The following is a 15,847-nucleotide window of genomic DNA, read 5'->3' on the forward strand; positions in this document are numbered from 1 at the left end:
AATATTTCTTATGTGTCAGGTTGGAGTGAAGAAAGGGAAAGAAGGGAAGGGGGTCACTAAAAGCCAAAGCTAAGAAATGATGTTCTGTATATACATAATTTACAATTAGATTGCTGCCTGGGAGAAGGCTGAAGTCTGACATGGTGATAGCTGGGCCAAAGCCACAATGACTTCCCAGTTGGCCTATAACTTTCAGGACCTATTTTCTCTTGTTTTTCTTTTATTATTTTTATAGAAATTCTATTATAATGGTAATGGATTACATTTCTCAAATTGTATTTCATTTCAAGAGCTTGTAAGACTGTTGTATTTGTGGTTTCATAAAATATGAAATACTGGGAGACAGGGCCCTTCCCAAACCACATATGCCTTCTTTTGTGGGCAGGGATCATACTGAAAGTTAGCAAAGTAGAGCATGCCAGGCATAAACAGAAGTGACATCTTGTATGGAAACCATAATCCCCCATGTCTGTGGAATGTCTGCTGATTTTCACGATTAGCATTATCGGGCTGTGAGGCTGAGGGGTGCGAAATGGCAAAGCCAATGATTAGCCACTTTTCTTTTTCTTACTTACCTCTTGCTTCGTCTTAAAATGCTATTCTCAAACTTTAAATACCGAATACCCATACTGATACTACCCTGATCAAAATAAAACACCTACTAATGAAGGGCAAGAGGAGAACACTCATCTCCAGACACACTGGGTCACAGAAAACCTGCCTAGTCACAGTGCCTGTGCCATGCAAGACTGGGGGAACAACCACCAGCTCTAAGCGCTCTAGACACAGTAATTACTGCACTGGAAATAAAGCAGTAATGATAGCAATAGTCATAAATAATGACAGTGATCATAACTCTTGTGAGGTCCTATGTCATTATTTGAAGACTATTTTTCTATTTCACTACCCAGATGAGAGATGTTGGTTGCTTAGCACTTTGGAAATTTTGACTATCCTCATCTCCTTCTTAAACTCCTGAAGCTAAGCACACAATTTAAACATCAGTGGTCGATCCAAAATGTAACCATGCCAATTATGAATGAACTGATCAACCCAGACTGGAAAGCTTCTTAACCAGCACCTGCCAGGCCAGCACCCCCTGAAAAGCTGCAATAAAGTAGCTGTAGTGGTGGTGAGCCGAGTTTGTTTTTCTCCTTGGCAACGTTTGCCTCAAGAAGAGAACCAAACCATGTGTGTGCGCGCACAGAGACATACACACACACAAATATTAAGCTGGTAGATTTTCAGCTCAAAGAGGAACTTCTTGAAGTAATGACACATAAAGCCCTACATGGAGAAGATCCTGAATCTGCGTTTTTTGCAGTTTGGTAGGCAGTCACTCCACCAACCACCCAGTCAGTGGGAAAAAAGATTATCAGTCTGAAATAACTAACACCACGTCTTTTTACACAAGATTAATGTTACTTTATATAGGCAGCTCCAATGAGTGCGTTAGGAAAGTCATCCTCTTAAGAGAGAGCTCCCAGCTTTGCTGTGGACTGACATAGTGGCTGACTCAAGCCCTTTGGAGACAGAGGAGAGCCCATTGACTGCAGTGGGTTTTGGACCACGCTTGTTGTTTAGTCTGAGCTGAGGCTTACCAAGAATACCAAGGCTGCATGCTGGTGGTACACCACCAGATGTGGAGGGATGGCACTGAGCCTCAGCCATGGAGTTGTGCTCCAGGGATGGAAAAAGCCATGCCCTTGAAAAACAAATGATGTCAGATCAATCCTGTTTCTCCACATCACACACACACAAGGGGTGCAAATGCTCTAACTAGATCCACCAGTATCATGCCAGAGACTGAAGCACAATGCAGAGGTGCCTGATCTAGCTTAAAGCACATAAGCCTGGATCCTGGGAGCAGGATGGTTCTGTCATGGTGTCAATAAGAGCTCCATATGGATGAAAGCACCCTCTTTAGTGGCTGGGCACATCAGCTGGCACATAGTTAGATTGCACAAGGTACCTTAATGGTACTACCCATTCCAATTTGCTCGTTTGTATAGCACAAGATAGCTACCATTTAATAGACTTCACATCAAGGGGAAAAGAAAAAAACCCAAAACTTAAGGTCACTCTGGACTCTGGAAAGTCTTTATGTGTGTCAGATGCACTCAACCCAGCTAGTACAGAGGCTCTTTGATGAAAATTTAGAACAGTAACATGCAAAGAAAAGCGGTGTTTCCCAAAAGAGCCAGCACAAAGGATGCATTAAGTTATAATTTCATTCTCAAATGTTCTTCAAGCAACAATTGGTAGCACTTAAATCAACATTTTGCACATGATTAAATCTTAATGATAACTAATTATTTCTGGCATTTCTTTAAAATTTCTATAACAGCCAAGCTGATGTTGGAAACCTTCTGCTGTGCTTTCACTGTAGCTAATTTTCAAAATGCTTCCTCAAATGAAATCATCACACTGTTCACGGCAAGTGAAATTTATCTGTGGCCTGAATAAGACTCTGTGTTCCACTTCAGCCTCCCTTAAAAAGATTGATTTCCTACCAGTAAATGTAGCTCTTCCAAGCTAACTTTGTATAGTCCCACCCATGGGCACTGTGGAGTCCCATGGGTGAGTGTATTCAGAGAACACTGAGCAATCCATGGATTTAAATGTTGTTTAAGCAGTACCTGGGGCCTCATGAGAGCATTTTCACAGGAATGAATTTCACCCTAAATGCATAACATGAATTGCATTCATTCATTGTAATAGAATTGCTCATACTTAATTTGATAAAATATATAAAGTACGATAAACAGAAAGTAAGTAACAGTGTGACATATGCAATCTCCGGATTTATATCGTAGTGCTTTACTATAACAGGGTGAATCTTTTGGTCTGACTCAAAAGCAATATATAGCCGGAAACAGGTGAATTGTCTGACTATATGGTGGCACAAAAGGTCTGATTAGATTTATGTACCTGGAAGAAATATAATGGCTGTACTAACATAATGGATTTAAGAAACTCAATTTGATACCACCTGTGACAATCTGCATTATATATACAACAACAGCAAGGTAAATGACAGATTTAATTTAAACTTTTCTTGCTTTATTTAATTTAAGTTAGGCCCTGAGGCTATATTTTCTGGTGCTGTGCAGTTTGGTTTAGCTTTAAAAATACTGTTATTGTTAAAGAAAACTGTGCAGCTAATCCCTCTGCAGCACACTGAAAATAACCCTTTAATTTCATTCTAATGTTATTTCTTCAGGAATGCCAGTTCTGAAACTGTTACGCTTTGAGATTTAACGTAGGGCAATTACAGCCAAAGTATATCTGGGGAAAGTCTTAGCAGAGTGAGTACATTTCTGCTTTGACTGGGTACTTAATCGTTGATGTGTAAGGGGTTCAGTACGCTCCTGAAATTTTATACCCCCTTCCAGATGACAGAATATATGGCCAGGAAGCAGCCTAACACAGTGAGAAAGAAGAGTTGGACAGCAAAAAAAATTGTGATGCTAACTATTCTCTGGTTACCACTTTGTGAGATTTGGCACCCTGTTTTGCATCCTCTTCTTTACACCATATTATTCAGACCCAGGCTCCCACATAGGAAAAAGATTGCAGAGGATATTTTGGAGATCCTAGGGGTAGTACTTCTGCAGTTCTGCCATGTGGCTGTGGTATTTTAGACTCCTTTGGGACAACCCAGATTTTAAATGGGTGTAAACAGAGCAGGTACGGTTTTACTAAGAAGGAAAAGCATCTCTAAGCTCTCTAGTTACTGCATGTGTTAATTTTTAACACATGAAGCATTTTTAAGAACTGATCATTTCATTTAAGGAAATAAATTTATGGACTGCAAATGAGCAGGGTGGGGAAGGCTTCTGCAGAAAAGAAAATGCCAAGTAAGCTACAGAATGGCAGGGTACTGCTAATCTGAGTGTGTAAAGTGTGGCTGATATTATGCATGTGATGAACAGCAGATAGTCTGTCAGGAAACACCAATATACAAATGGCAAAGGGAGGACTTGAGGAAGGAAAAATCCGTTTTCAGATTTGTAGGAGATGCATATATTGCACTTACTTGTAGTGACTTCCATATTGACAGTACTTATCAGTACCACATCAGAATATTTAGTATGGTTATTTAGGAATAATTTAATATTGATAAGTAATTTTTTTGTATGCAAGGCTTGAGTGATACACATTTTTTTCTATAGCTGGCAGGAACATCTCATACTAGGAAGTATTCTAATTCCCAAAGTCCAATAACACACATGTATGTGAGTTCTAGAAATGCCACAACATATTTATATTTGTTACTTGGCAATGTTCTCCATTAAAAGTGTAACATTAAGATCTACTTTTTCAGGCATGTGTTAGGCCTTACAAAATAATGGTTCTCTGATGAAATAAACAGTGTATTTTAATAACTTTTTTTTTTTAATTTTTGTGTTAAGTATAAACATGCAATATGTGCATGATTTTCTTTTTTGTTCTGTTAATTTATTTTTTTGGTAGTCTGTGAGTGATTTTTAAATTTTATTTTATTTTATTTTTTATCATGTCATGTCTTAGGAATTGTAGTGAAGTATGAATTTTCCTTGTTTTCTCCAGTTAGCAGCTCTGTATTTCTCTGTCAATAGGGGAGGTTGTCAAATCCAAGATTAATAAACGAAACCCTGCTTCCAATGCTGCAGGTTATTTTTAATTCAATACAGAAAGAATTAAATTCCTTCCCATTATATTTTCAGCCAGAATATGCCCTTTAGAAAACCAGTGTTCTGATAAAAAACATTTTGCAGTTCAGAGCAGTAACTTGTACAGCCTTTTCTAGGAGTGTAGCTTGTGTGCCAGCTCACATGCTGGTTCATATTGGGAAAGAATGGCCATTGCTGAGCTGTTAATTTTCTAATGATGGCCACATTAAGGACCTCTGAGTGATGCTGTCCAGAGAAAAACGAAGAACTTGGTTTTCATCTGCTGCTCAGCTGATTTTCACTAAACTCCAAGTCTAAATGATAGCGTAGGTAGACCTAATGCCATTTTTTTAGAGAAGAGGCATACAAAAATACTTCTTTTCAGCCCCTTACTTCTGTAACAGTGGCAAAGGTGGTCAAGATGGTGCAAAAGTGTGTCACTGGTGTTCCAGATGCCTTGTGTCATGTCACAATTAACAGTTCTGCTGGAAAAGTATGAATCAAAATTATGCCTCATGACTAATCAAAAAAGACTGATTCAAGGAAAATTCCACGATTCTCAGATTATACAGCCTTGCAAAAGTAGATGCCTGCTCTGCTAGTAACAGTACAGACAATATACCCAACCATTTTATGCAGGTAGTGTGGAGACCAGGATGCCTCTGAAAGAAAGGCATATAAATCTCTCCACAAAGGGCAACTCAGGCAGCCTAAAACACCTGCCAGTTCCTGTTCCTTTACCTCAGGTAGCCAGAATATCACCCTAAGTGATTCAATGCATGCACACACTAATAGAAAATAACATAAAGGAAGGGGAAATGATAGGCATTATAAAGATATTTCCAAATAGCCTGTTTAATTCAGGGCTTCTGAATGCTTATCTGTGCCTGGAAACTATTTTGAGTTCACACATACACGGTGAAGGTACCTTAGATTGGGGGAGGTATGGGTGGCAAGCCCGCCCTCCCCCCAACCTGAGTGCATGCCCCCAGCCACCAGGCTGTAAAATATGCTGGACACGAGTCTGCCCTGTCCTGCCTGCTGAAGTCCAGGCAGGCAGCAACACATGAACTACAGGTTCAGTAAAGAGATGGGGAGCCTAACTCCAACCCTGCAGCTGGGACACTGTTCTGGTGCACTGTGGTTCCCTGCTCTCTGGGTCACTTCTGTTTTTATCCAATGATGGCACAGACCCTGGGAGAGAAGCAAATGCACTGAGCATAGGGCATCTCCCAGCTGCGCACCCCAAACACACATCCATCCACAACGACACTTTTGGGACCCTCTGGATAGCAAGGCAGGGCTTGCCTGCCTGCCCAGGCACCCTGCGGTAGCAGGGGTGCCTCAGGATGCCTGGCCCTCTCTGGACCAAGGCAGCCCCTGCAGGAGCCAGGTGCTTTAGTGCCTGGAGATGTCTGTGTTCCCCACGGCTCCTACCCATCTCTGCTGGCTTGGGGCATGCTGGGGTGTGACAGCACATTTTCTACACTGTGCTCTCACCCCCAGGCTATACAGGTTTGCTTGGAGACCCAATTTAGCTGATCAGACTATGGGCGCACATTTTGGTCTTTGTAAGGGTACTGACCTCCTACATCAGAGGATAATCCTTAACAGGGTTGCTAACAAGGATTAGAGAGGACAAGGTTTCAGCTAATAAAAGACAGTATTACTGCCTATAGCTTGTTCCTTAAACCATCACAGTGACAGCCAAATACTTGTAATTCACAAACCGAGCTCTAATATTCAGGCTAGTTACATATTTCAGGAATCCAAGTCAGAAAATTCAGGATTCTGGCTTGATTATTTTAAAAAATGTTATTGACCAACAATTTCAAATGGATCTGTATCATCTAGATTCATTCCTTAAGATATGCGTGTATGTCAAAGTAGTAGTCTGTTTATGACTGACTTTAGTTGCGTGTAACAGTACAAATTATTACCATTAATCTCTGTAACAATTAACACTAATTATCTACTCTAATGCACTTTATGGAATTTACACTGAGAAAAACTGTGATTGGTTCTCTTACAGAAACACCAGCACAAATACTTACAGGTAATTTTAGGAAGCAGGTGAAACTGGTTTTGTATCAAAATTCCAATTGTGATTATATCTGTGCATTTGCTTAGCACACAAAAAAAAAAAGAAAAAGAAAAAGACCCTCACTGAAACTGATTGTGAAATAAGTTCTGAATAAGTGTGTTTATGAGAAGACTTTCCCTAATTCTTTGTAACTTCAGTTCACCAATTATTTCTATGTATCTCAAATCTTTGACTATTCACTGGGAATTCTGATTTGACTTCAGCACAATTTCCATCCCTACCAGTGAAAAGTGTAGGTGTGGTAAGCTGTCAAGCCACTTTGCTCTCCTTGTGATGCTCATCACATTAGCACAGCAAGTGTGAACACTAACGACAGCGTCTATGGCTGAGGTTTTTCTAAACAACTGATCCTGGGGTATGAGATTAGTAGGCAGGTGTTTATGACAGTGAGATGTGAAGCACAGTCTTCACTGGTACATCACCAACAACTGTGAGCAACCAACTCTCTGGACCTCTGCCCTTCAACAACACCAAAGGAAAACTGTTTTGACAGTCAGACGTTTTAAACAGGAAAGCACTTGTTTGGATAGTTTCCTTGAAAACAAAAGTATCTCCACTGTGCTTTTTCAGATGGAAGAAATCTGATAGAGTGCTCCTATGCTTGGGAGAGCTACAAGTCAATATCCATGAATTCACTGCATTACTCTTTCAGATATCAAACATTCTCCTTCATAGCAACATTCATAAAAAAAGTCCCAAGAAAACATTTAATGCCCTGACATGCTGTGGCTACTGCCCACTGAGCTCAGTAATTTCTTTTCCTGTTCCTTTCTACTCTCCTGCTTGTCTCCATATATATGCTGTTTCTTCACTGTGAGCTCTTCTTAAATCCAAGTCCATCGTTATGCTTTTTGGCACTATGTTTACAATAAATATAAAAGTAAACATCAATAGTTCACTCCCTCTGCCATTAGAAGGATTGACTTCCTATGCTTCTCTGGTTGTATTTAAAGCAAAGGCTCTAAATGCCAAATCACTGTATTTTGACAACTGCCATCAAGTGTTAGATCACATACACCACACCCTTAAATGAATCAATGGTGCTGCCCCAAACTACAGCAAACTCATGTTTTGCTACCTTTAATAAATGCTCTTTCACCCAATGTGCAATGCAAGTTCACATCCAAAATTCCACAGTCAAGGAAACACAGAAAGTTATTGCGCAAGCTCATGAGAAGAGTGTGCCTGTAGCACCATCTAAGGCCCTCTGTAACGCCTGGTTACAGGAAAAGGGCTGGTAGGCATGACCCACAATGTACTGGAGATCTGTAGGCTTCTGGGACGGGAGCTGGTGGCCAGGTGGGATATCTTGGGGCATCTAAAATGGTGTTAGATTCACAGATTTAGACAACTGAGCTATACCCATCACAAGAAAAAACGTACTTGAGCCACAACACTGGCCTTATTACCTTGACCCATTAACCTGGTTTGGGTTACACTCCATCTTGATGGTGACTCTGGCTGGGGGCTGTGATAACCAGTCTTGCTGGGGAACACGCGGACTCATCTTTGATGTCTGCCCATATTCACTGGAAGAGGAGGCCGTCATCTCTGTCTTCGCAAGGTGGGGTGATCCGTAGGCACACTCGAACAAGGACTGGTCTTCACTCACCACTGATAACGCTTCCTGCAAACCAGAGAAGAGGAGTCAGCGTGACCATGTTTCAGAGAAGATATTACAATGTCCCCCAAGATAAAAAGGGCTTGTCCATCTCACAAGAAGCTAGTCACTTGCTTAAATGATTACTTTTTATTTTAAATTATTACTTTTTTATTACTTTTTAGGCACACCACTGCTGTCAGTGGAACTGAGGACTCACTCCCACCAGTGGCTGAGAAGATGCACAAACACGTTACCAAACACTAGGAATAGAGGCCAGGAGCTGGGAGGAAGGAGGGAACAGGACAGGCAGCAAAGCTTGGGCCTCCGGCATTCCAGGTAGGGATGCAGAGGGCTAGATCTGCTGGGGGCGTAAGCAAGCTGCCATCGCTGTTTTAACTGCCCCTGCAAAGAGCGACTGAAAGCCAGGCCTTGCTGACTCACTGGGAGCTCCTCTTCCTTCCTCTGGGACACAGGCCAAGTCCCTTCTGGACAGGGAGCTGAGACAGCTGGGCTCAACCTCCAATCCAGGGACCCTGCTCTTTCTGCCAGCATCTGCTGCCAGCTCCAGCAAAGGTGCCTGACACCAGCCCTGAGAGGACACCATGCCCACTAGCTGCCTCCCTGTCTCTCATGGCAACCCTTCCTGGCAGGCTGCCTGGCTGGGCATCCCACTCTGGCTGCAGGAAGGGCTTCCCTGGCCACCGTCCCACACCGTGGCAGCACTGTGGTTATGGCCCTTGAGGGTGGCAGGGATCACGAGGCCCTACAGTGGCGGGGTGGATGCCATTGTGGCTGGCTGAAGACTGGACAGGTGCCAGAGGGAGCAAAGGCCACCCTTTCTCTCCATGGCCATGCATTCACTTTGGCACCAATTCCTTCCCCACATTATCTGGAGCCGAGCCGTGGAAGCAGGGAAATGCACCGGCCTGGCTCGGGAAGGCAGCGTGCCCACCAGGCCCATCAGGAAGCTGCAGGAGGGGCTGATGCTGCTGGAGGGACCCATCCTGCCTGAGCCAAGGGTCCTCGGCCATGGGAACTGGTCTGGGCTCCCACCCTCCCGCTGGCCCCCAGCACTGCACAGGCTCAGGGGCTACCCCTCCAAAAGCAGCTTTCCAAGGAGAGCCCCACTCTCCAGGGGCTACTTAGGGGGAATGTGGGGCATAAGGGTGTAAACGGACAGTAACCCAAAGCGCGACTCTCTCCTCCCGCCCTGGCGCTACGGCTCTGCCCCGAGGCGAAGCGGCGCAGGGGTGCAGGCCGGCACCTCCCTTTCCCCCATGTGGCCCCTGCCGGCGGCAGGGGAGCAAGCCCCAGCACCCAGCACCCAGCACCCAGCCCCAGCCCCCAGCACCCAGCCCCCGGCCGCGGAGCAGGCCGGCCGTGCAGCAGCGCGGGGGCGGCCTGCCGGCGGCGGCTGCAGGCGCGGGGCCGGGGGCGGGGCGGGAGGGGAGCCCAGGCCGGAGGGGAGCCCAGGCGGGAGGGGAGCCCAGGCCGGAGGGGAGCCCAGGCCGGAGGGGAGCCCAGGCCGGAGGGGAGCCCAGGCCGGAGGGGAGCCCCAGCGAGGTCGGGGCAGGGTGCTCCGCGTGTGACCGCACCCCGGCAGCGTGGGTGGGCCCGCTGCTGCCAGCCCTGCCGCTGACGGCCGGCCGATGGGGGACAATAAAAACACGTGGCCCTGTCAGCAGGGGAGGACGCGATGGAGAGGGGAGAGAGAAAAGAGGCAGAGCCGTGGAAGTCCTCCGATGCTGGGAAGCCGGTGGCTGCCTGCAGGCTCCTGCCTTCCCCAGCTGCTGGAAGACAGCTTTGCACAAGCTCCAGCAGTCACACGCTGCCCTAAAAATCAGCGGTTGTATTTGTTCGTTTTAAGGGGGCATATATTTATCATTCTTTTTATTCGCCTGGTTTGTAAACCCTCAGGGTGCACTCTGTTAATATTCATAGGTTTCTTTTGCAACCGCAAGGGCAGGAACATAATTTTCTTCTTATTACTTCTCATGAAAATTGAGATCACCCTTTAATCTCTGGACTTAGGGAATGGGATCTCAAGCAGCCCTCCAAATGCCACAAGACTCATGACTGAATCACAAACAGTAACTCTTCCCACCACAGGCCAGGATGCAAAATTCAGACAGTGATCTGCACCATTTCATTACTGATTTTTAGATACCATTTGAATGCAAAGGTCACCACCAGGCTACCACCATTAATATTAACTTCCCAGTCAGCACCCCTGCTTTGCACACTCTTCCACCAGCCTGCACCCAGTTATGGAACTGCTGCCTCTTGGCTCTCTGGGGGTGTGCTCTCACACACTTCCATGAGACAAAAGGGATGCCAGAATAACACCCCTCCTTTTGCCATGCCTCTCAGACTCCTGTGGGTCTCTGGCCTGCTAAAAACTGCTGCTGTTGGTGGTCTGAAGCTTTTCCAATGAGCTATTTCTGGGAAAGCCTGCAAGCAGCTCTTGCTTTTCAAGGAGGGGCGGGGGGAGATGGCTGCTGGTCCCTTGTTCCCCAAAGACTGCTCCCTGGCTACACTGCGCTGAGAGACAGCAGGGAGACTTGATGTGCTTGGATAGTAAAGTAGCAGGGATCATATCACAAGAAGAAAGAAAATGTTACACCGGAAGGAAAATAAAAAGTTCTTTCTCAGCAGTCCATGAGAGTTTTCCTTTTAAATATACATATATATGTATATATACACACACAGACACACGGCATGGCCAGGTGATCACAATGCATCCCATGCTTGAGACTATTTACCACAGTTCCCTCTTTTCTGCCCCACTGTAGAGCTAATACATGAGCCACAAAAACATGTAATGAAGTGTTAATTTTGGATGAGCTAGCTCCAGTAAATACATGAAAGTGTTAATTATACAGGAGAAAGCAGATGTGAAACTGCAAATACAATAGGCAGAATATTGGTTTACTCTCTAAAACATTTACAAATAGACCTTTTCAAAACAGGCATCAAACATTATTATAATGGCTATATTTCACATCCTCCACCACACAAGTGAAACAAAGCAAATCTGTTCTAATTCCTATTAAGCTTGACTCCACCTAATGTAAGTTAATACATGAATACTTAGTGTAAGTATAAATGAAAACAAAAACAAATATGGGTTTTCTATTTATTTGCGTTACTAATGAGAGTAAATATTGCTTGTGCTATGGATGCATAAAGAAGGAAATTATGCTGCACAAAGAGGGAAATTAAACGCATTTTAACTTCCTGAGGAGTACAGCAAATGCTGGAAATATGAGCCAAATTAATAGGGGTTGTGTGAATATCGAAAAGACTATGGCAAAACCAAGACAAACATAAATGAACCCAAGAGACAGACTCAGACTTCACATTGCAGGAAAAAATGCCGAGTTATTCACCAACAAAGAAAGCTCAATTTGCTAGCTAGCCTTTTGTTCTGGTTTAACAGCAAACACTCATCTGTACTCCATCCCGCTAGTTATCAGCTATTGCATGCTGACAGGTCTGTAAAGGCTCTGCAGGAATAACTGAGTTTCTGCCAACTTTACATGCTCTTGGGTTGGTCCTTATGTGGAAGGTTTATTAATGTGTACCCTATGACAGTGCATATCTCTGATATTTTCCTCTGAGTTCTCACTGATCTTTGTGCTGGCCTGCCTTGAAGGACAGTAGGACATGTATCACCGCTCCCTTGAGCACATTACAAAAGCTGAACTGGCCATCTAATCTTTTGCATAATTTTGAGGAGTCAGCATAACTAAGGAGCATGGTCTAAACTAGAAGTAGCCTTACTTCCTCTTTAATCATCTTTTCTCTCTTCTCACACATAAGTGAGATTGAGGCTTCAGCGTGGGAAACATAGAAACTATGTTTAGCATCTGTTCTGCTACTCCTGTCAGCCAGGACTCAGGCAGTCATACTGACTGTCCTCTCATTCAAATGCAGCCAGGATCATCGATATCAATTTACCAGCGACTGCTACAGGTGATATACCTGTATGGTCCTTGCATATCCTGATGCACAGGGAAAAGTTTTCTGTAACACACAGGTGGGAGCTGTGTGTCCAGGGTTGGCAATGGCTGCCTTTCTTCCTCTCAGTAATCTTTGAAGTTGAGGATTTCCAGCCCAGGCTTTCTGAATCCATTGACCTTGCAAGACACAGTGATGCTGAACAATCAGAGCTCATACAACCTGATATAACCTCATGTGAAACTCATACTGTGCAAAAGCACAGAAATAGCATCAAGAAATATGAAGCATTTCTCAGCTATGCAGGAATGTCTGATAACTGGCATAATTTGGCATCCCCAAAACCAGATAGAAAATGTCCTTCAGCTGCTCCTTGCACGCATCATTTCATCTTGACTTTCCCCGATTTCTCTTTACTAATTAAAGCCTTCAAACCTTAACCCTACATAAGCTGTGAAAAGGCAGTTCTACCAGTGAACTACTATACTGAACAGTTGACAGTAAACAGTATGGATGTTTCTTAAACTCAGGGACTTAAAAATGTACTTTCTGCTATAATTCTAAATGCAAGCTCGTGGACCAAATGTAACATAAAAATTGTCAGCATTCACTGTGAGGAAGAATAGCCTCATGGTCAGGCCACATATAAATGTAGACAAAACTATTAATTCTGACAATATTTGGCAAGGTTTTTTTACACATGGATGCCAGTTCTATTTCTAGGAAATACTCTTCATTACTCATTTACATGTTAATCTTTTTTTCTCATCCATATTAATGTTGTTTCTGGAGCAGTCTGGCAACATCAGTCAGTAAGTTGGATAAAGCAAGGTAAACATTAATAAATGTTATTAAATAGCTGCATTATAAAGCTCCTTTCAATCTTGCCAAGTTTTGTACCTTTATGGTAATAATTTTAGTAGTGGATGGGTCATCTTCCTGGCTTTCACATGACAATAGCATATTCTCGTGACATGTCAGAACTGAAGCCTCTCATTTCCAGTAACTAGTGTCTGGGGTAACATAATACAAAGAAAGCAACACATACAGCTTACAGTGGCAGGTGGGAGAGGTATTTCATGCAAGTCTGTGAAGTAGAGCTGTTGGAAATATTATCTGAGGTCAATATTGAACACAGATTTTCTTTATTTCATCTTCCTTTCTCCACCTACTGAATTCCATGACATCACCAGCAAAACATAAAAATCTGTTCCTTCATTAAGGTTTTTTTGTTGTTGTTTTTTAATCGCTTGTTATGGAAAACCTGGCTTCTCACTTGGACTTTCCATACTAATGATAAAAGAACAAAATTACTTTTCTATTTGGTTTTGACTTCACTGATAAGTTAAAGAAAAAAAGAATATCATACTGACAAATTTGTAGAACAATAGGTACAGCAACGCCTTTAAAGTAGGCATAAAGTCATTAGGACAAAGGTGTTTACTTAATCAAATGCAAGATTACTTGGCCTAGAAGCATGAAGTTACAGGAAATGTGATTGAAGTAGTTCCCATCATAAGAAGTATATGCAAGCTGACCTGTCCTTTATATGCAATGTCAGGAACTAAGGACAAAGACTTTTCCTAAAGCTTGCTCAAACTTAAGAAATAATTAATGGAGACAATAAAGTATGCAGTTATCTAGCATAATTTGCTTGTGTTGAGAGTTATTGGGGAAAAATACTGCAGCAGGATTTTAAAAGACTTTGGAGGCCATTCTAACCTGGCGATGCTTTTTCTCAAGTTAATTCTGATTAGGGAACATTCTGGCTTGTGTGTGACATATATTTGTGCACTGTCTCTCCATGTCACCAACCCAGCTCCCATTTTAGACATGACACTACTTCCATTCATTTGTACAACAATCTAAATGAATCATGTCTCCCAGTAGTACACTCATTGTAAGTATGTGTATATATGTGTATCTCAAAATATTCAGCTCTGTTCTTTTTGGGTTTTTTTCAAATATTTCAATGGTTTATTGCTTAATCCGTTACAGAAAAGGTTTAGTAGATCTTTTTTATCCCCATTGGCTATCCAAAGTCTATCAAGTGATTCACTGCTCAAAAAAAGTGCATCAATAATTCTGAAAGTCAATAACTTACTGGCCAGAACTGCCAAAATCCTAGCAGGCAACAGCACTCTAGTATGATGAAGAACATTGCCCACAAACCAGTAGGACACTAGGTGAGAACTGCACATAAAGAGAAGGACACATGAGGAGACACAAATACAGCAAGAATCCTCGTTATACATTGAGGGATGCTGCAGACAGTAAAATGCATTTATTACTTGTCAAGTCAGCACTCCTACATTCCAAAGAGGACCTGTTACCCTGGACTATGAGGGACTGAAGAACTTTTAATTAGCATTGCCATGTGTCATTGCATTTATATAATCTCTTTTTTGACACCAGTTTTATGATATTACTCCCCATTAATGTAAACAACTTTTACTTCTTTAATCTGATTACATGATTATACATACATAAGCACAAGCTTACACCTCCATACAGCCACAATCCATTCAGACATAGGCTGTTTCCTATCACTTGTCGGATGTCTACAGTTGGTCAGAAAAATTAATTCTCCATTCTACAAAGAATTCTGATATATTGGGACTTATTTGCATTTTAAATTAGACAAAAAGCTGTTATATGAAAACTTTCACCAAAATGTTTATTAAAAGGATCAAATGTAACTCACTGGCGTGTGTTTTGCAGATGTTAAAACATTCTAATAAACAGTTACATTTGGAGAGGACCTGCATTTTCTGAGAGAAGATTGCTCTGATTAAGACCATGCAATTAGCTCTATTGTTTCCATGCTTTTTTGCACTCGCTATCCCTTATATACTTGAAAACATTGGTTATTGAAATTGTGTGTAATCAAATTACACAATTACAAATTACAATTACAAAATTACAAAATTTACCAAGTCACTCTTCTCACTTGCTACTCTTCTTTCTGTTCTTCCTCAGACTGTACCTTCTGATGCTTTAGGAAGTTGTTTATCTGGAGTGAAAGCCTAATTTCAAACAGGCCAGGAATGTCATTTCCACACTGGAACAGAGAGCACACGCAAGGCTGGACACCAGAACCTTGCAGAGCAGTGGGCAGTCTTCCAGTCTGAAACTCCTCTCATGTCTGCAACAGGCATCACTGCACGATAAAGCAAGCTGTGGTTGAACTGCTTCAAGAGCTTCTAGCCTAAATTTGCAGTCCTGCTTTAAAGCCAAGTCTTTGAGCCTTGGATTCATTGCATCCAGCAATAATCGGTGAAACTAAAGACAAATGATTTATGTTTTATCCTCGCTATAACTTATTAATCATGATGCTCTTACAACTCTCTTCTGACCATTTGCAAAAGAAGCGATTTCACAAGATATTCAATATGGTGTGTGGAACATACTGGAAAAGGTTACTACTTAAAATGCAGTCACCTGAGTCAGGAATTGCAGCACACATCTGGAATATGTTTTCCTTCTAAATCTCTGAGTCTTGGATTCATTAGATCAGACAAAAAT

The 15,847-nt window shown here is 42.6% G+C and overlaps 1 protein-coding gene across 6 annotated transcripts in view; it reads right to left on the reverse strand.

Moving 5' to 3' along the window:
• Positions 1-15,847, reverse strand: part of ERG (ETS transcription factor ERG) — a 109,831-nt gene that overhangs the window by 25,606 nt on the left and 68,378 nt on the right. For all 6 annotated transcript variants that reach the window (XM_055702490.1, XM_055702488.1, XM_005438527.4 and 3 more), the window contains exon 2: positions 8,169-8,386. In XM_055702490.1, coding sequence (XP_055558465.1) covers positions 8,169-8,386 — 218 coding nt within the window. The remainder of the gene's footprint in view (positions 1-8,168; positions 8,387-15,847) is intronic.

This window comes from Falco cherrug, chromosome 2 (assembly GCF_023634085.1).
Source record: "Falco cherrug isolate bFalChe1 chromosome 2, bFalChe1.pri, whole genome shotgun sequence".
NCBI classification, from domain to species: Eukaryota; Metazoa; Chordata; class Aves; order Falconiformes; family Falconidae; genus Falco; species Falco cherrug.